The sequence below is a fragment of the Antedon bifida genome, chromosome 8 (assembly GCF_963402885.1).
Source record: "Antedon bifida chromosome 8, ecAntBifi1.1, whole genome shotgun sequence".
NCBI lineage: Eukaryota > Metazoa > Echinodermata > Crinoidea > Comatulida > Antedonidae > Antedon > Antedon bifida.
The window spans coordinates 1,109,585-1,132,540 of NC_136233.1; the positions used below are offsets into that span (position 1 = coordinate 1,109,585).

Sequence of the window (22,956 nt, forward strand, 5' to 3'; positions counted from 1 at the left end):
ATATTTAGAATGATAAATTAAATCAAGAGATTTATAATCGGTATTGGCCTTATTACCAGACGTAATCTGGATAAAAGGATTAATTTGCATCCAATCCTGGCTTCTGGCAAATAATTCACGTTAAAATCTAATTAAGTCTTTGATTGTTTACAACATTATTCAGAATTTTTGACAAAAAACATCTTTTTTGGCCATTTTCAGTTTACCATACTTACATAATGTTATACGATATAATAGTATTATTTATTGTCATTTTTACTTAGGTATTGTACTTAAATATGCTAACTAACCACAGGTGTCTTAAGTGAAGAAGTTGCAATTATTATCTCATCCTTTCTCCACTAGGCACTATACCTGTACCTTTTTATATGACAAGTGTCTTTAATGAAGAAGTCATTCATTCGTTATTCATTATTTTATTTGTAAACAAATTTAAGAATATTGCATTTATGGATCACAGAGAAAGTAGGTCATGCAATAAACAAGATTATAAAATAATACAATTCCAGTTAACAAATTCTTCTTCATTTCATCTCAACCATGCTTATTAATCTTCCATATTTTCATCTCAATTAATTCAAAACTCAAAAAAACATAATTAAAATGTGCAACAACACCAACAGACGAAATGATAATATCATGTGCTAGAAATAAATAAATAATTCATATTTTGTGGTACAAGGGCCCAGCTAGTTTGCCTCAAGGCGTTATACCTGTATCAATATGATCAGAGTAAACACATAGTATCCCATCAGCTACTGGTAACCATCAGGCTAATACTGCTTGATATGTGTTTTGTTTGCATAAAATGTTTGCACTTTACTCTGTGTTAGTCTAACGATGTAAGAAAAGTAAACATAATATTTGAGATTATTGACAATGCTGTCACAATCGGAAAAGATGCATAATGCAATATGGAGATTTTCAGTGGCGAAGGAGTTGCCAAGCACTGGAACCGAAATACGTAGCCATAACATCGGCAAAGGTTCAAGGCTATCTTGCTCCATGGTAGTAGTGGTGGAGTCTTCTCGGATAAGGATTATAAACCGTAGGTCCAGTGTACACATCTAGCTCATGTGCACTTTAAAGAATCTAGTACATCTTTTGAAATGAGTAGAGGGATACCCTGGTGTACTAGTATGCAAACAGCCACTATTACACATAGCCAAATAAGATTTAGTTTAAGCATGTTAAATTATATTAATCCATTCTGTAGTTTCTCGCCAGAAAACAAAATATATAACTGGAGAATAACAAATGCGTATTATAGTTGAAATTGAGTTGCACTATATCATTATTAGAGAGGCTTTAATTTCAAAATTCAATTTACAATAATAGAGATGCTGAACATAAGAGATGCATCTACTCAAGGACTAAAAACAAAGCGTCTGATTGGTGGATTACCTAGACAATTGCTGGTTATGTAATATCATTTTTTTAATTAACCTGGAAAACGCAACACCAGCTTCAAAGCAATCAATATTATAAGGCCGTTATATTTGAACAACGGTATTTGAGAATTTATAATGGGATAGTTTTAATGGGTTTTCAGTGCAAATGTAAAAGTTCACTAGATATGCAATTTACTGTGAAATGGTCTGGAAATCGTCCTTACACAGATGATGGGGGATTAGGTGAGATTGTGAATTGAAGTGCTAAACATACATACACGTCCCTTCCCAACCTTTGGTTGGACCCACCCATCCACGTCTGGTTTTCAACCTTTCTTTGCCCTTTACAGTATGTCTAACTGCATGCCAACATCTTAGGTAAAAAAAAAGGAGGCATTATTATTTTTTACGTGAACACTGCCCTCTACTTATAATTGAGACCAGGAGAGATGCCGTGGTGGCTATGTGAGTTTTTTGGAAAAAAAAAAATCAATGAATTATGACCACAGAAGGTTGTACAGTGCGTTAAATTTCAAAATAAAGTTTGTGTTTGAGCAATTTTATATTGCAAAAAAACACCATACATCAAAACCGGGAGCACAATGTTAGGCAGGGAGATGAGTCCAAAATACGCCAGTCTCCCAGCCAATGGAATTAGGCTTTGCTCTGCCACTCATGTTTACTATGAAAACAAGCTGGTATATAACACATGGCTTGGCTTTATTTCGCTTTTTCCAGTATGATTGAACCATTGTCTTAATTAAGACTAATACGTTATGAATTCAAGAATATGTAAAGAAAAAAACCTATTAGTTTTCATGACGAGCGCCCTCTGTAGTTTTCCTGCTCCTTATATATTATTCAAGCATGGTATCTCATCCATCCTCTCTCCTCATGATGCACACCTGCCACTAGCCCTACACAGCCTGGATTGGGAACAGGCTAGGCCTACCCTACTCCAGATGCTAGGCCTAGCCAACCAGAAAAAGGCACCCTAAAGTATGAAGACTCAAATAAAATTACATTTAATATATTCATTTTTGTTGTTTTATAACCAATAAACATTTATATAGCAGTAATGATGAATAGAACGTTTTAAAATAAGTACAAAACTTACCTATTTTTCACATCAGGAAAAATCAGGGCCTGCCTAGGCTAGATTGATTATCCCATAAAAAACTTTGGACAGTGGTTGAGGGCGCTGTAACAAAAATTCCTAGGATCTTCCTTATGAATATTTATAAGGTTGATTTAATATTCATAAATTCATTATCCAGTAAATTTTTATTATTAAAAATTAAAATTTTGATTTAGTAATTTTCACACTTTAACTGTCATCAGTAGGGTCTATAATAAACCTATAATTAGAGAATATAAATATTAATTGAGGGGCATATAAAATAGTCTTTAAGTTATATTTTGCACTATTTATTGTACTTCCAATAACATTATGTTCTGAGGTCATAAAAACTATATCAACTATATTATTAACAATTATATTGAGATGATTATTCATTTAAAATACGAGTTTTACTGTATAATATCTGACAGTATTCAGTTGAAAGAAAACATGTAATATTATGAGAGGTAGACTATAAATTATATTTTTAACAGTGTATACATTTAATACAATTGACATATTTAATAATATTGTAAAAAATCAAGATTTTTAAAGTACTAATTTCTAATTTGTTGGCAGAATTGGATAAAGAATAATTAATCTTTTAAAGTACAGTATTATTGTGGGCACATAGGAAGTTATGGCAGAATCTAGTCGTTCGGGTATGTCCCAGAGACTAAGTAATTTAAGTAAGTATTATTATTATTGCAATTGCAACAGTGAGACATAGTGATTACAGTAAAACACCTCTTTTGAGACACTGCTATTCATGGGATAGTTTTAAAAAGGGTAAACTTACTACTACACTACTTCAATCGGATGCTGAAGCTGTCTTTTTCATATAGTTCTACTGTATTATGATTAATATACAAATTACAATAATTGTAAATAAAAAAAAAAAAATCTAAAATGTATTTTTTTTAATTGAAAACATTTTTAGAGCCATTAATAAATGAACAAGTAAACCGGGTGGGACAATAAAGCAAGATAAATACAATCAATCAAATATTAATATAAAAAATGATTAATTAATTATAGCAAACCAAAAAGATACGATACTGGCACAATTTTTGATAAAAATGCTCTTTAAAATATATGTTTTTGTTGTTTCTATAACAACATATAAACATATAATGCTAATAATAATTGATTCTAATCAATTCTATGTTTACCTAAGAAAAATTGCATTAAGGACACAGAAAGGTAAACCACCAAAAGAAACCACTAATTACGTCGTAAATGTTCATCCGGTTCGTAGTACTTAAAGTTTACAAGTTAGTAATCCAATTTAATTGTTTTAATAAATTGAACTAATTATATCCTTTTTGTCTAATTACTAAAGATTTAACATGTACTGTATACAGTCAACTCCCCCAATACCGGACACCTTTGGACTGGCCTAATATGTCTGGTTTTCTAGAAAGTCTAGTCTTCAGAATGTGTTTTTAATGGTAATAATTAATTTGGGACTATTTGGAAAGGAAAGCCTGGTATTGGGAGAGTTTCCGGTTTTCAGAGAGTTCGGTATTGGGAGAGTTGACTGTACTCTATACCATACTGATTGGGTACAAGTCAGTTTGTTATTTTGGTTATCTTATACCAGTGCCACGTGAGAACGGTACAGAATTAAAATCAATGAAACATATAAACTTATTATGTACAACAATTACCATTAATTATAGACTATTCTATATATTTTCACATAAATTGCACAATCTCCAATATTTGCATTGAAACTTTTATATTATCTACATTGGAACTCGTAATACTTTAATTCTGTGGATTGGCGAGTAATTCTGAAAGTCGTTGGGTGTCTTAAAACTATGAACACCAACACCATGTTACCATGATCTGGTGGAATGTTAAACTATGAACACCAACACCATGTTACCATGATCTGGTGGAATGTTAAACTATGAACACCAACACCATGTTACCATGATCTGGTGGAATGTTAAACTATGAACACCAACACCATGTTACCATGATCTGGTGGAATGTTAAACTATGAACACCAACACCATGTTACCATGATCTGGTGGAATGTTAAACTATGAACACCAACACCATGTTACCATGATCTGGTGGAATGTTAAACTATGAACACCAACACCATGTTACCATGATCTGGTGGAATGTTAAACTATGAACACCAACACCATGTTACCATGATCTGGTGGAATGTTAAACTATGAACACCAACACCATGTTACCATGATCTGGTGGAATGTTAAACTATGAACACCAACACCATGTTACCATGATCTGGTGGAATGTTAAACTATGAACACCAACACCATGTTACCATGATCTGGTGGAATGTTAAACTATGAACACCAACACCATGTTACCATGATCTGGTGGAATGTTAAACTATGAACACCAACACCATGTTACCATGATCTGGTGGAATGTTAAACTATGAACACCAACACCATGTTACCATGATCTGGTGGAATGTTAAACTATGAACACCAACACCATGTTACCATGATCTGGTGGAATGTTAAACTATGAACACCAACACCATGTTACCATGATCTGGTGGAATGTTAAACTATGAACACCAACACCATGTTACCATGATCTGGTGGAATGTTAAACTATGAACACCAACACCATGTTACCATGATCTGGTGGAATGTTAAACTATGAACACCAACACCATGTTACCATGATCTGGTGGAATGTTAAACTATGAACACCAACACCATGTTACCATGATCTGGTGGAATGTTAAACTATGAACACCAACACCATGTTACCATGATCTGGTGGAATGTTAAACTATGAACACCAACACCATGTTACCATGATCTGGTGGAATGTTAAACTATGAACACCAACACCATGTTACCATGATCTGGTGGAATGTTATTCATCTAATTATCTAATCATTAATCTACTTTGAACATTATACATGTTGTTCATGATCTGACATGTTACACCCCCCACCACCCCCCCCCCCCCCAAATGAATGCTTGAAAATGATTGGAAGATCCAGATTCCTAGCATGTGTGTACTCAAAGAGACTTTGCACATTCGTTTAAGTACGTTTATATTCAAGTTGATTTACTGTAGACAAAACTTTTTGTTAAAGGTTTATAACATTTTAAGGGTTCCACTGAAAGTGCATGTACATTCAATCTTAATCCTAACTCAAATTAGCGCCATCAACGCTTTTCAATGTAGTTTTATTGATTCTAGATTAAACTATTTCTAATAGTGCGATTGCATTTATAACTGCCAGGCTCAACAGCGCCATCAACGGTACTCATTAGAATGCGTGGTTTAGTTTAAACTATTTCTAATAGTGCGATTGCATTTATAACTGCCAGGCTCAACAGCGCCATCAACGGTACTCATTAGAATGCGTGGTCTAGTTTAAACTATTTCTAATAGTGCGATTGCATTTATAACTGCCACAGAGCCATATATTGAGAGAGTTACGACTTCGAATGGATTAGAAGCCATGTTTGTGTCCAACTATTCCTATGTAGCGTATGGAGTTGAGTCTTTTGTTTTGAAAATGTATAATGTTCAAAAGGCTTTAATTATCGAATTTAATATCAAAACAATCAATTTGATTAAAGGTTTTTGTTAAAATAATAAAAAAATTGTAAAGTTACTGCGAACATGATTTAAAACAACAAAAATAGCAATTTCGGAACGGTTCTGGTTGTGCGCTCCATGCACGCTCTACGCGTGCGCGTTTAGTTTGTACAGCGATTCTCTATAGTAATGCATTGTTTTTACATTTTGTTGTTTAAAATCATGTTCGCAGTAACTTTATGATTTCGTTATTATCTTACCAAAAACCTTTAAACAAATTGATTGTTTTGATATTAAATTCGATTTTTAAAGCCTTGTGAATGTTATACAATTTTTAAGCAAATGACTCGACTCCATACGCTACATAGGCATAGTTGGACACAAACATGGCCGGCGTGCACAGCACGTGACTTTCTAAAATCTGTGAACGCAATGCCGTAACTCTCTCTATATATGGCTCTGAACTGCCAGGCTCAACAGCGCCATCAACGGTACTCATTAGAATGCGTGGTCTAGTTTAAACTATTTCTAATAGTGCGATTGCATTTATAACTGCCAGGCTCAACAGCGCCATCAACGGTACTCATTAGAATGCGTGGTCTAGTTTAAACTATTTCTAATAGTGCGATTGCATTTATAACTGCCAGGCTCAACAGCGCCATCAACGGTACTCATTAGAATGCGTGGTCTAGTTTAAACTATTTCTAATAGTGCGATTGCATTTATAATCTGATTTGCATTTCATTTACCAAAAAAAAAAAAAAAAAACCATTTATAAAACATCAATATTCTATTTCTATGAGATAATACTATGTTTAAATCCTGGAGTCTGGCATGATTCGAACCAAGGATTTTGAGATGGAAGGCAAAAGGTGCATATCATTTATAACGGTGCATCAACAATAGGGGCATACATTTTTATACTAGTCTTTTGCTATACTGTTACTGTTGTCCTCTTACCCCTACACTGAAGGTTATTGCTCAAAAATACATTTTTTAAACCATTATCTTAATATCTACAAATTAAAATGGATACACGCATTTACCATGGTTACACAGTATAAAACTTGTCTACAACCAACAACAAGAGATAGCAACACTCATGTTGAGGGCAGCAGATACAATGTGATTTCATTTTACTTTTTAATACATAGCAATATTCAGCAGGTTGATTTGCATAAAATACATATTCAGCAGGTTGATTTGCATAAATACATATTCATTAAAAGACCTGAATCTCTGTTCTTGGTTTGTTATCAAGATCGTCATCTAACACAAGAACAAGCTGAAAATAAAAAGAATAAAGACAGAAGTTATTAACTTAAAATATGTACAAATAATTAAATAAACATTTACAGTATTCAGATAATAAATGTAAAAGTAAAAAAAAAACCACATCAATATAAAGATGATAAACAACACAAACAAAAGGAATAGGAAAAACCAGTATTGTTATTGAACTCTCACAAACACCTATTAATATTAGGTTAAACCATTAAACCATGTCATTCCTTGTCTTAAATGTACGTTTTATGGTAAATTATGATAAAAAGTGAGAAACAATGCACTACCTAAGTAGCTCGCGGCGATCGACCTCTCGTGGACGGTCTTAGGCCTAGCCTAGCTAGACTTAGTTTTGTAGGCCTAGCTGGTAAACATCGGTAACGTACGAACATCGTACGCTAGCTATATACCTAGCCTGACGTTGTATAGTTGCTGCATTAATTGTCTTTCTATTTTTGCCAGACTCCGTTGATACAAATTGGGGAAAACCCGGTATTTTCGCTGAAAAGTTAGGAGTCTTCCATTTGTTTTGGCCTCACGATCGATCGAAAAGTGGGCGAATTACAGGTGAAAAACAAAAATATCAATCCGCGCGCAATGCATTTTGGGATTTATAGCGGGCCGCTATAATTATTAGAATCGACTTATTTTTCACATTTTTAACCGTTTAAAGACGCAAAAAGTTATCGCAATAGGACCATATAGTATTATTTTTACATTAAATATAGTTTGTGATCTTAAATTAGATCTAAAAAACGTAGGGAAGGGGGCTTTAATAAGGGATTGAAATGGTAAAATATATATTCATTAAATATCCCAATAAAAATGTCATGGCACTTATTCTTTGCAGTTTTCTTCCAAAAATGCAAAAACATGGCATGAAAAATTAAATGTACCGGACATTGTACGGAGCGCTCAAATGTGGGCCATCCTTGGAACAGCACACATCTTGAGGAAGATGTTATGTCTCGGGAAGCAGTTGAGATATGCTCAAGGCATATTTTTCTTCATACTGGGGAGAAAAGTAAAATAAACTCACCATAAAAGAGAAGAACATGGCAGCCGCAGAGAGGAAGTGCCAGATGTCATGGCCGTCATAAAAACCCATCAGGATGCACTCCTCATTACCTTCTCGAGATTGTGCTGGAGTTTTCTGAAAAACAGAAAGAAAAAATATTCATCGTAAACAGGTGAACAAGAGAAAACAGACAAGGAAATAAAAAACCCCAGTGTTTCTAGCAGCTTGGACATCAGACTTGTCCCTTGACCCTTCATAGTACTTACCTGCCATTGAGTGAGACCAAGTGAGAAGAAATACAGAGCGAAAATCCAGATGATACCAGTACATACAAGGAATATGATAGCTACGGGGATGATGCGTTCTTTACAACGAATCTGAAAACAGAAAATAAAAAAGTTATTAAACCTGGTTTGAAAGCTGTTGTGCTTTATAATTTGATAATGTAAACAAAGTAGATTCACAATGAATAATGCTAAGAAAGAAAAATGGAGGTTACCTTCATTATAATGTAGAACATGAGATACAGGAGTAGATTCACAATGAATATTGCTAGCAGGAACGAAGCAAAGTCCTTCGGTTGTTTAACAAGACCAAGTATTATTCTGAAAAAAAAAAAATATATAAGTTTAAGTTAAAAAGCTGCAGTGAATATAAATAAAAAACATTTATATATTCGAACGAGTATTTTTGAATGAGGATATTCCTGAGTTATGATATGATTATGATGGAGGTACGATATTATATCGCATACAGGAACAACTTGGGCTAGGATTGTGCAGAGCGGGCTAGGATTGTGCAGAGCAGAATAGAATGGCAGAGGCTTGAGGAAGGCCAACAGGAGATAATGGAGCCGAGGTAAGGTATGATTTTAATTACTTACAGTGACCAATTGACAGCATTTCCTATTAGGAGTACTACCATCCTATCCTGTAAACGTAGAAGGAAAAACAATAGTGAATTAAAACAACAGAAACAATAGAGAAGTTGGCAGGACATATATCATATATACTATAATGTTGAATTTGTACCACCATCAAATAATTAACATATCACAAAACATTTAAAGCAGTTTCTCTGGAAGATTTTTGGAAATAAGAATAGGAAAAGTTCTTACGGTATAAACTGGTTTAGAGCATCGGAGAAAGTCAGTCCGGATTAAATACCAAATTCGTTTAAATATTCCAAAATCTGAACATAAAGATAATAAGTTTTTTATTTCATGGAAATCAGACATCAAAGTATAGCAAGTAAATTTGGATTTTCAATATCCTATGATGTTTATAATTGTTGATAATTTGGTAATCTTCATGTAAAACAAGATAATCATTCAGATTATTGTTCAATTAATGATTATTCATTCATCCTTTTGTTGTAATTAACTTATTATAAATTGAGTGCAACATCAAGGATAGATTAGTTTGGGGATATTATGAAGGAGGTCAAGCTTTGTCTACACTATCAAACTTGTGTGAGGTGCCCAAATATGGTAGTGATATGCCCAAATATGGTAGTGATATGATGTCATCGTGTCCATATATGGGCACATCAAATTTTGTTGTCACAAAAAAGTTTGATAGTGCTTTAGACAGAGCTTTAGATTGATAGGTGCTTCCATACACACATCTTCAATTAAACTTGTATTGTAGTGGCGCTGAAGTGCTTATCAGATTAGAACTTAGAACTTATTAAAAACTACCAATTATATCCTTTACATACTATACCAAAACAAAATATGTTAGTCAAATACTAAACATGACATATGTTTAAATAAAAACAAAAATAATTGAATTATTTAAAAATAACACATCTTAAAATATACACCATGTTAGTAATAACTGTAAAGTTAGATAAAAAACTAAAAATTAACAGCAGATATTATATAGGCTTTAATTGAAGTTGAACGAGTGGCCATGGCTAAGCAGCAAATGACTTGCTCCCCCAAGATTCCAATTTTTATATCAAACAGCCAAAATATGCATACAAATGTTGTAGTTTTTTTTATTACACGCCAAGAATAGCCCACTAAGTCTGTAAACTTGTTTCTGGTGGAGTCCTTCTAGTGGTGATTTGGGGAGTACATTGGTAGATAATATCTACTCTTTTTCAAAGAGTATACTGCATTCTTAAATGTTAAGTTACCTAAATATCCACATATATACTTCTACAGTGATATATAAATCCACAGGAAAATTACTGAAAAAATGACAATGCTGTGGGTATCAGTGGCTGGATCTCAATAGAGATACAAAAAAGGCGAAAAGCTAAATCAAAACGATGAAGTAAAACAGCCAGAAAAGTTAGCATAGCTTTACCTACAGTGATATATATATATATAAATAACTCTCACATCACAAGGTTAGATAGCATGGCAGGATAAAACCAAGAGTATCTGCTTCATGTCAAAGGTAATGACTACAGTTGTTGAAAGCACCCTCCGGATCCATAAAATATTCCAAAAATAATATTTGGAAGTTGAAAATGCAATTACAATAATTGCTTAATTATGCAAAATTGATTTTCTTCCGGATCTTGTGATTTATAGTGCCAGTAGGCAGACATTTTGAAATTTATTTAATTAACATGATTATTAATTTTTATCTCAATTCACAAAGAATTTCGTCAAAACCAGAGATATCATCAGACTGGCTAAAGCTCTGTCTACACTATCAAACTTTATGTGATGTGCCCATATATGGACATGATGATGTCATAGCACTACCATATTTAGGCATATCATACTTTGTCAAACTAGTTTGATAGTGTAGACAGAGTTTTACAATTGTAGTCTGGTTTTTAGTATGTATTTTAATATATTAGGACAGAATTTCGGACTTGGTTTTGGGACATTTACCAGTTATTTGCCAGTTCAGTTTTGGTCATGGGTTTATAATATGGTACTTTGCAACAAAACATGTATATACACCATCGCTATTCTTCCCAGCATGCATTTTGCATGATTGTCTGCCCCTTTGCTTATAATTTGATTTCTACATAAGTCCGGATTCCGGTCCAGTGGCCAAACAAACATTGTGAAAAAATGAGACAGAATGGTTCACACTTTAAATTCAGTACAGAACTATGGAGTAAAAAATAAGCTTTACTCCATATAGCTTTGATCCAGAAAGTGTATCATAGCCCAGACTTTTCTCTGGCCACTGGACCGAATCTAGGCATAAACATTTTACATATTTCTTTCCTTATCAACCCCCTACATGATTTGAACCCAACTCTTTGCGATTTGCAACGAGCATATACGTACCAAGATACTGTACCACGATACTGTACCACTACAGTTAAGGTTAATGTATGATGAATGCACATTATAAATGACGTTATAATTAATGATTAATGTTATAAATGACAACATTATAATGTTATAAATGACAACATTATGTAATTATTTCTACCTGAAGCAAGAAGATAATCTAAAAATCCAGGAACAAGATTAAAAAATATTCGTTAATTGAATTCACCTTGGAATAAAAACAAGCATGTTTTAGTTGAATTTGAAATAAAGTATGCATTAAATATATAAAAAAGGATTAATAATTATACATTTATTTAGAAAACTACCAAAACCTATTTAACACGTAAATCCTATTAATGAATGTACGTGTACAATTGCACACATTTATTATAATAGGATTTGACATAATTGTAATAAAACTTGATTAAAAGATAAATGGCTTTAATTGTGTTATCCTATCTTTGTTAACACCTCATGTGTGCTTAACTTCTAAGTTGTTCACGTAAAATGAGATAATCATAAAGATTATTGTCAAATTAATGATTAATAAGTTACATCATAATTTTATCGTTTAGATTACTTCATTATCATTTCTTTTTTTGTAATTAACTTAATAAAATTAAAAATTAATGTATCATCAAGGACGATATTAGCGATAACGTTTGACGATATTACCAAGGTGGTGAAAATGATAAAGAACAAAATCCTCAATTATTAAATTACTGTCCAGTGATTGGTTAATTACGAAGGATAACCCGAGATAAAGTTGATAACAGATCTCCACGGCGATACGTGTGAAGTCTTTGATAACTTAGGGCGCTACCGTGCGGTAAACGCATCAAGGTGTTGTCGTGCTATGAACACCTATCAACAACAAACAAGGATGGCCGATTAAAATAGGAAATCTTCCGCCTCAAGATGTTCAGATTTTAAATTACTTTAGATTAAAAATTTGCAACATCATGGATATCACTTGATACTGTAAATTGTTGTTAATTAATTAGAATTTAGTCTTAACAAGGATTAATTCACCTAAGATCGAACGACTGGAAAGAAATTAAAGTCAATTATCATGTATGTATGTATGTTGTTTATACAAAAGAAAATTTGTTTTTAACTGTTCTGTATACATCTTTCAAATTAAGCCTATGTATGCTTTTATTTTTCTGTATATATGCTATAATTTTTTTTTACTTTTAAAACTTGTAACTGGACCATTTTGAAAATGCAATCCAATCAAAAGAAAGAATAAATAAATATCATCCAAGATTTTCTAGAATGTTTGCAAATAAAACTTGACTGAAAATATCCCTTATGTTCGCTAACTTTTTCTTAAAATTTAAAGTTATATCCTATATTTTTTTCATTTTTATTCTGCAATCTGAAATCATTCAAACAACATTAACCGAAGGAGACACATGTAAATAGCGCTACTACTCAGAGTTTAAAAATAATGTTTTAAAAATCACGAACAATACAAATGTGAAAAACCAAAAAATAAAAAAAAATATTATTAATTATTTCCTTGTTTCGATATAAAACAGTCATTGACATCGGCGATTTAGGTGACGGCTTTAAAAAGGTTACTCACAGACAACGTACCAATAGATATGGATAAAGAAAAGGGTCATTGGGTATTGACAAGAGACAACGACCTATATATACTTCATGTCAGTAATTATGACAATGATAATTAAATAACGACAGTGATGACACAATGATAACAATATTAAAACAAGCTGGGAGATTTATTGCCAACAATGTGGTGGCATTTTATAAAATAATGTTGAAATTGAAAATAATGCAAGTGACTGTTTATAATCTTTGGTAATTAAAAATATTATAAACAAGAAATATTCTTTACAAAAAACGCTGCTCGCTTATTGACAAATATTTTTTATTTCAAATTTGTTTCTGAATGTGTCATTTTATTGTCACATAATAGTTATTTTACCTGAAAAAAGGTAATTTAAAGCAACAAATACTTAAATCAATGTGGTGGCATTTTATAAAATAATGTTGAAATTGAAAATAATGCGAGTGACTGTTTATAATCTTTGGTAATTAAAAATATTATAAAAAATGCATCCAACAACCACAACATATTGAAGTTTGGAGTGGATGGAAATTATAAGAACACTTTCCTTGTGTTTTTATTTTTTTTTCGGTACTCAAACAAAGATACCAAGATATCCCATAAAGCTGAAACACATTGTTTTAACATGCATTTAATAATTTTTCTCCAATGACTTCTCTCCAGTCATACTCTATGATATTCCAGTAATATTTTAAAGAATCTCTTTTTAAAGCAAAAACTATATTCAGGTTAAAAATATTTTGTTAAAACTGGTCATTTTCTAATACTAGAAATCGCAGTTTAGCTATTATAGTGTACACATACTACTACTCCTATAGTGTGTACCTTAGGATCACACACTAGTGTCCTTATTATATGGACATGCTCTTAATAGGGATATCCCCTATATAGGGTTATACTAGAGTAGTGCTAAAAGATATGATTCCTCATCCAGTACAAGTGTCTATCTGTCTAAGATGCGTGCTTAGTGGACAGCGGATGGATGGCATATTTCAGTTTATAAAGACATAACAAGGATAAAATACTTTATTAAAGTCGACAGACATAATCTTTTTTTTTTTACTTTGGAACTTTTTTGGTAGAGTGTTTAGTAGTAAACAATGTAATTTATATTTCTTTAAACAATACTATCTGAATACCAATATGTTATATTTTAAACCATTCAATTTGTGCAAAATTAAAGTTTACCAATTGTCAGTATTTGACAAATAACAATCAATACAGAACTAGAAAATTGCCGGATACTCAAGTTCCAGAATACAAGTACTGTCATGTGTTGAATGTAAAGAATGTGTTGAGAAATAATACAGTAACACATCAGCTTTAGCAGATTTCATTTAGATAGTACAAATCTTTTGATTTACGATGACCTATGACCTAGGAACTTGTTAAAAAAATGGTGACATTGGGATGACCTATGACCTAGGGACTTGTTAAAAAATGGGGACATTGGGACATGCTTATCACTTGATTCTTGATTCCACAATCTTTGCTAGAGTCTATGTCCAGATGAAGACCAACACATTACGCATAGGTCATAGGTCATCATCACAAATTGCTCCACATTATAAGCTGAGAAAGTACTAAACCAAGCTCAAAGATAGCAAAAGTTTATAGATAATATACCAGAAATAAATACATACCTAGTTTCCACTGGCCCATATAATAGATCTGAGCACTTAGCACTAAGCACAATGAGAAGTGTACAAATGCATACACAAGATAAAACCACAGCGAATTTAACACCTGAAAGAAAAAATTATAATGAGGAAAATTAATTTCATAAAAAATGATATCTAAATATATAACAGCAGAACTGCATTGCCAACAATGTTTAAAAACATGTCAACAACAAAAAAAAAAACTTGAACCCAAGAATAATAAATGTGACATTCATGTTAGATTATTCAGCTGTTGGGAACAAGCCACGAAAAACATCACACTCTCAAATCTACTTCCTGTGCGCGTACGACGTTCATGTCAAACATGTCTCGCAAAAAGGAAACATCTTATCTCCTATTTCTGATATCAGTACGCTGTCAAATACGTTATTCCGTTTGCGTAAGTGCAGAGTCATACACTCACCAAGTGTTTTATATATGCTTGGCGTCTATTATGCGGCAGTTTGGGAGTTCACTCCTCGGGGACTTGGTTGACAATGTGTGTTGTATGTTTCTATTCAGAGGGCTGACTATAAGGTTGTGGTTTTTATATAAGGGATTTTGAACAATTTAAATTTTTTATTGAGTTTCAACTTTGATCAGATATCTGCTGTAATTGTTTTGTCGGGTTTGGTTTAAAAAAAATGTCATATAAACATTTACTTGAATCACATTGCCACTCTTAAACTCTAATGCGTGTAAACAGCTTTTATAAAGTAAAAAAAATTAAATAACAACACAATTCTGTTTACTTTTTGTTTGTATGATATGTCCACGTATAAAAATAAATAATGAATGTATGAGGTGTTGCCATAAGGCGTGGTCTTAAACTTTTCAAAATCTGTCAACATTTATAAAAACGTAAACTTTTAATAACATTTTGACAACTCTGAAACAACTATCGTGTAATAATTTCTTGATAACTCAATGAAAATTAAATTTTTAAATGCAAACTCGATTAAAATGAGAGCAAAGTTCAAGAACATTTTTTTAATAACTCAAGGTTGTGTAAAATTTAATTAAAATGATTCAGACGAGATATGTGAAGAAGTATTGCTCTCACACCCATCCTTTTGGGAGAATCTGGATGGACCTGTTTCCTGTGATATATAATCATTATATAAATCCAAAGGAAAACTAAAGAAATCAATCAAACACTCAGAAACTGAGTGAAATCCTTGGTAATGTGCGACAGAGGACACATTTGTGGAAACTTTTGGAAAATGTTCTTCAGATTTTAGAAGATATATTGTCCTCCTAAACAATTTTTCCCCCAAATTTTTAGTTGAATATGCCATTTTAATGTCACGTAATAGTTATTCACTTTGACCAAAAACTGGATCGAATAAAAAAAAGATTTACCTGAAAAAATGTAATTTAAAGCAAAAAATACTTGCTTTTGGTTAAAAATAAGCGTTTTGTTTTTATAATTGCAATAATATTTTTTTTTTTTTTTGGAAGTGAATAAATTTATTAAAACTGAAAAATTTGTCCTAGCTTGTGTTAATGATTGCCCCTTTGAGGAACAACGAATGCTGTCTAAATATTCTGGCTACGAGCATGATTATTAAATAAAGGTATTAATTATGTTGTAGATTTCTAAAAGCAGATACTATTACAAATCAGTCAGCAAACGTCCAGCAGGAGAGGAAACATAATCAACTACAGGAAAAGAACATTTTATTTTGCTGAACATTACGGACTCAAGAGGTTAATCAATTGATGCATCTTAGGATTGCTACCGTACTCAACGAGTCTCACACCTGCTCCAAACCGAGAATCACCGAAGTATTTTAAATGATTGTGACAAGGGAACGCTCATAAATTTCAACGAGGAGACAACACAGTGACTCAAATGTTCCGATAGCAGAGAAAAAAAACCCCATTGAACTCAATAAGCAACTTAAGTATAACTTTATATAGCATGAGTCACTGTTATATATATCTGGATGTTCAAGATAGGGTCTAGGTGGGGTGTGGGCTTCAAATGACATCCACCATATGTAACATGTTGAAAAAACACGGAAAGTATAATTAGCCTAATTGCTTCCTCTTGGCCTGGCTTTCATTACCAATTATTTACAATTTGTTTTTTTTTGTGGTCAATAAATTATAATTTATAAAAATAAATAAATATTTAGGGGACACATTTGAGACAAATAAAAGTAAGGTGTGTCCACTGAATAGGGGTAAATGTGTAAATATATTGTGTCTCGCTCGTTTCAAAGGTAAAATTTTCAATAATAATTCAGTTGAAGACCAATTCCATTTTCATAAGTTATGTTTACTCATGTCAAATATTAATATATCAAATGTATTATATAAATTTGTATATTTTGCTTTTGAAAATAGACATCACTATTTATCGATGTACGAATAATGTATTAACTTAATACTGTATGTGCATATTCAGCGCCAGTGGCCTATATATATGAATAAATTTCCTGTGCAAAGGGACAGAAAGAGGTATTGGTGTCACTATTTAGCTTAGTTTAAAGAAACATTCAATAGATTGCAATTCAAATAGGCACATAAGTGTAAACACACTGAATACAACAACACAATGAAGTCCTCAACAGGTGCTATAGTAATAGCGCAATAATGCAGCAAAGTGCTTTAAATTATTAATAAAAATGACATATTATTATTATTTAAAAGCAATATAAATTGGCAGGAAAGCGATTATCTACCAATCGATGCAAACATCCTGCAATGTAATTACATACAATACGATGAATCACCTCTACTAACCACCCATAACACCATTTGTGTAGGTTAACAGTCTCCTATGTATGATTATGTATTATCAAATTATTAAAACACATAGATGTTACAAGAAGCTTAGAGGGGCTCTGCTAAACACCCATAACACCATTTGTGTAGGTTAGCAGTCTCCTATGTATGATTATGTATTATCAAATTATTAAAAGACATGATGAAGATGTTACCAGAAGCTTAGAAGAGCTCTGCTAAACACCATTTGTGTAGGTTTACCATCTCCCCTGTATGTATGTAATTATCAAGTTTTATCATTATCTCATTATTTATTCATCATCATTAAACGGCATGGATGTAGTTATAAAAAGCTTAGAGGGCTTTTTAAAAAGTTAAGGGTGGACAGCCAGAACAGATTTAATTTTTATCACCATAAAGTTAATATTAATCTGTATACATTTAAACTATGACTCAACCTTTAGATATGTTCCACCCCTCAAAAAATGTTGACCTACTTAACTTAATCTTACACTATCTCTCCTTGAACCCCCAGCCCCCCTCCCCAGACTTTACATCCCCTCCCATGAGACTTAGTGACCCCTGGTCATAAAATGACTCAAATACTGTAGGCATCAACAAACTGTACAAATAAAAGCTAAAATTAGGAATCACTTTTCTCTGCTGAAATCAACATGATTTGATAAAATATTGTTGCTATGTCCATGAGACCTTGTCCCTATCCCCATGAGACCATGTCTCTATCCCCATGAGACCATGTCTCTATCCTCATGAGACCTTGTCCCTATCTCCATGAGACCTGTCCCTATCCTCATGAGACCATGTCCCTATCTCCATGAGACCTGTCCCTATCCTCATGAGACCATGTCCCTATCCCCATGAGACCTTGTCCCTATCTCCATGAGACCTGTCCCTATCCTCAATATCTCCAGACCATATTGTCCCTATTTCCAGGTGACATTTCATTTCATTGCAAAGAATATATTTTAATGTCTCCTCCACCAAAGTATATATCTTCCATAGACACTGGAAGGTGTATATATAGTATTATAGTATTTTTATATTTGAATTTCTTAGTTTGGACTTTCAAGCCCACAGGCTAATAATAGTAATTGAGTTTTCTTTTGGCGTCCATAGCCGACGATGAAATTCATTTTCTTATCTTGTATTTTACTGTATATTTTTATGGCTTAATAAATTAATTGAATCTTTTTTATACATATTTATGAAATGTTCATGCACTTAAGAATGACTAATGCTAACATCCACACATACTGTACACCCAATTAATGTACCAAGAATCCCATTATTACACCCCTTCACACGTCCCCCTTTTCATCTGGTTCCTCTCAGGAGGGCAAACATGATTCACGATCCCTACTAGACTCAATGTCCTCACATTAATTCATGACCCCTACTAGACTCAATGTCCTCACACATGTTAGCCCCTCCTTGAAATAATAATAATCAAGGAAGTAGTGCTTTGAATAAGATTAATGGGCCTGTATCATAATGATTCTCACCCAACTGCACCAATTCACATACAACTAATGTAAAACCTATAGTTATTTTAATATAAATCGAAAAGCAAATTACTGAAAAAATTAAAATGCTGTGGGTATTAGTGGCTGGATCTCAATCGAGATACAAATAAAAAGCAAAAAACTAAATCAAAACGATAAAGTAAAACAGTGAGTCAGAAAGAAATTGCAGAGCATTCGGGTAACGCTAACTTTTCCTTAGTTAGTTACACTCAAACAAAAAAGAACAAGTAAATATGATAGCTTCTCTCAGCTCAATAAAGTTAGTAGAAAATATAGAGATTAAAGAAATATTGAACCCCAACAAGGAAATAATACATACAGATTTTAAAAACAGTAGGAAAATGATTAATACATTCTCACTTCCACCATACAACCACCTGGCGTTAATAATTAAAGTATCGTGTTCTAAAATGAAAATAGAAATAAAACCACCGACAATCACAACTTGACATCTTAGTGCGCCAATTCTTAAACCTGTTTCCTACAAGATGAATGTTCTAATAACGACAAGTTTTACCTTGGTTCTTATCTAAGATTAAGTCCCCAGAGAGAGCGAAAGATGCGTCTTAGAAAAATAATTATGACTTATAGGTACTCAAAACAACATGGTTATCAATAACTAATAAAAATGGATGGAAAAAACAAATTAGTTTGATTGTGAAGAATGTTGTACAAGGAACATGAACAGATGCAAAGATGTAAATGTTGATTTGAATTCATGTGAACAAATGTCATAATACAGCAGCTGCTTTAATGCACAGTAAAGTAGTGTGAACATAGCCTTACGTTATTTAAGGCCTGTTCATACTACAGAATGTTGTACAAGGAACATGAACAGCTGCAAAGATGTGAATGTTGATTTGAATTCATGTGAACAAATGTCATAATACAGCAGCTGCTTTAATGCACAGTAAAGTAGTGTGAATATAGCCTTACGTTATTTAAGACCTGTTCATACTAGGGAATGATGATAAATCAATATAAATTTTACTAGTAAAAACGGAATTTAAAGCAAAAAGCTACTAAAACAGCAACCTTGCTAATGCTAGTACATCTTTCTACACCCTGTACTCTCAACTCAATTATTTTCATTGTTAAAAATATAACTGTCTAGTCATTTTTATTGTTTGTTTGATTCGAGCATTTGATCACAAGGATAAGTGAGTGCATAGCGCTCCTGATGACAGACCTGGGGACGATGGGTGCCCATTTGACTCTGATGTACACCTTTAAAGCTTAGAAATGTCTAGTCATATTCTTAAGAGTGTAAATGAAATAATCTAATAAGACTAAACCCACTGATTTGTACCCTCATGGCCAAACAGCATAGCTATCATTATACCTATGCTCATCACTGCCAACAGCCAATAGTTAATTATCATTTTAACAACATACAGCTTATAATCTTCATGGCCAACAAAACATTAAAACATAATAATAATTTGAAAATGATTAAAAGTGTATTAAACCATTTAATACATATATCCTAGATCTATATTGACAATTATGAGACCTTGGTAAGGTTTTTTTTTAAAGCTTCAAGGATTTATAATTTATCCTCACAAATGTAGTAGTCACATACTGCATTATTATAATTATTATTTTAAACATTATTACATGCAAGGAAAAATAAAATTTGTATAAAAAAAAATCAAGCCCACACAACTGAATAACCCAGATTTGGTCAACTTTTCAAAGAGGGCAACATTTCCTGTCAAATATATTAATATGTAAATGGAAGATAACATCAAGTGCCAAATGATTTTATTTTTTTTCGCTCAAAATTACATCCTACGTGAAATGGAAACTAGAAATTGCTTTATTTAGTTTTGCCGCTGATCACTCGCACATGACAACCACATGTACAATTAAGCCGATAAATTAGAAAAAAAAGTGACTGACTTCCCAAAGAAGACACTGTGACAAGGTCTTGGAATGGGCAGTGACTCTACAAATTAATTAAATCTGACATCATTGGCAAAAGATTTAAGACTTCTTTCTTATTTTTATCATGGAGGTTTTATACGTGTCTAAATGGAATATTTAATTCTGCATTATGGTGAGATAATTCAAAACTATAATACCAGTATTAAAAACTTCACGAATCAAAATATTAATAATTTCTTTTGTTTAAAAATTAAAATGAAAGCCTATTTTAAAGATGGATCATTAATGATAATCTTGTTTCAATTTCTCTTCAATTAAAGAATATTTAAAGTGCTTCTGAAATTAGAAAGTGTTGTCAGCATTGTACAGTACACCTAGGTAAATTGTTTTCAGTTTCAATTTTGAATTTAAATATTCAAACAGATTTTAAACAATATGTTGTGGGGCTAACATGCTTGCCTTCCAATCCCAAGGTCAGAGTTCAATCCTGATGGCAAGATACAACTGTAAAACAACTACACTCCACTCAAATGAGACCGGGTTTCTCCATCCTATAATTGGCAAGTGTATCCAAATGAAAATATAATGTTCAGCAACATTATTCACAACATCACTTTAAACACTTCGGTGTCAATCAAGGACTTAACGAAAGTCGGAAAAGTTCTTGAAAAAATCCGTAAAAACAGCAGCTGATATAAACTACTTACAAAATAAAAAATGTTGAGATTATTTTTGGAAATGTCATAACCTTGTTATCTTCTACAGTTTTTGACAAATTGTTCATGTCGAATCTGTTAAGTAGTTTGAATGTTAATAAGAATTAATCCCTTACACATGATTTGACATCACAAGATTGGCAGGACTTCAACCACACTTTCCTAATCACTTGGGACATGTGCTTGCTCTTTTGAATTCTCTGAAGTAAAACACTTTTCTGAAGAAAAAACCTTTTTGAAGAAAAAAGTTTTCTGAAGAAAAAACTTTACTGAAGAAAAAAGTTAACTTTACTGAAGAAAAATTTTTCTGAAGAAAAGACTTTTCTGAAGAAAAGACTTTTCTGAAGAAAAGACTTTTCTGAAGAAAAGACTTTTCTGAAGAAAAGACTTTTCTGAAGAAAAGACTTTTCTGAAGAAAAGACTTTTCTGAAGAAAAGACTTTACTGAAGAAAAGACTTTACTGAAGAAAAGACTTTACTGAAGAAAAGACTTTCCTTCCTAAATTAATTCAGAGAAATCCAGTTCTGAAAAAGTTGATTACTGTCATTTACAAAATGAGAAAATAAATAAACTGTAGCAATAAATTAGCTTATGAGGGAGCCCCTCAGTAGGCTTTTGGAAATTCCTAAAATGGATTATACAATATCGGGTGGTCTTCGCAAGGTTTTGTGAGCTGTGATTAAGTTTTGTGTATACTAATTGAAATAACATGATTTACTTGAATTTTTTGGTATTCATGCTTTTCCTTCCCTTTAATAGTTTCGTATTTTCCAGAAATTTGAATAAAAAAAAATAACAATGACATACCTGACAAGCCAATATCTCCAAACCAGACGCAAGATCTACAACTCTAATCTAATCTGATTATTAAGTCTCTGGGGAATTCTTAACCAATTAAGTAATAGTTTATCTTGAGTAAGCAGAAACTAGAAGTAGGTTTCACACCTAGATCATGTCGGATATTTCTGGTTTCTGACAGGTGATTGGATGAAAACCATCAAAACGAGATGTCAATCAATCAAAAGCGTGCTGAGAATTGTGATGAAGAGAACATTGAGATGATTGCCAATTTAGGGAGAAGACAGCGTGGAGGTTGGAGAAGAACATTGGAAAGGGAGAGGACATCTTGAATGGTTGACATTAGGGAGGTTGACATTGTGATGAAGAGAACATTGAGATGATTGCCAATTTAGAGAAGACATT

General features: G+C 32.5%; 1 protein-coding gene across 1 annotated transcript in view; it reads right to left on the bottom strand.

The window, feature by feature from the left end:
- Positions 1 to 6,992: 6,992 nt before the first annotated feature.
- Positions 6,993 to 22,956, bottom strand: part of LOC144849959 (SID1 transmembrane family member 1-like) — a 64,221-nt gene continuing 48,257 nt past the window's right edge. The window contains exons 18-24 of the mRNA XM_078707095.1: positions 14,856 to 14,958; positions 9,483 to 9,556; positions 9,249 to 9,295; positions 8,865 to 8,970; positions 8,632 to 8,742; positions 8,387 to 8,500; positions 6,993 to 7,348 (exon numbers count right to left, since the gene is read on the bottom strand). Coding sequence (XP_078563221.1) covers positions 7,286 to 7,348; positions 8,387 to 8,500; positions 8,632 to 8,742; positions 8,865 to 8,970; positions 9,249 to 9,295; positions 9,483 to 9,556; positions 14,856 to 14,958 — 618 coding nt within the window. The 3' untranslated portion in view covers positions 6,993 to 7,285. The remainder of the gene's footprint in view (positions 7,349 to 8,386; positions 8,501 to 8,631; positions 8,743 to 8,864; positions 8,971 to 9,248; positions 9,296 to 9,482; positions 9,557 to 14,855; positions 14,959 to 22,956) is intronic.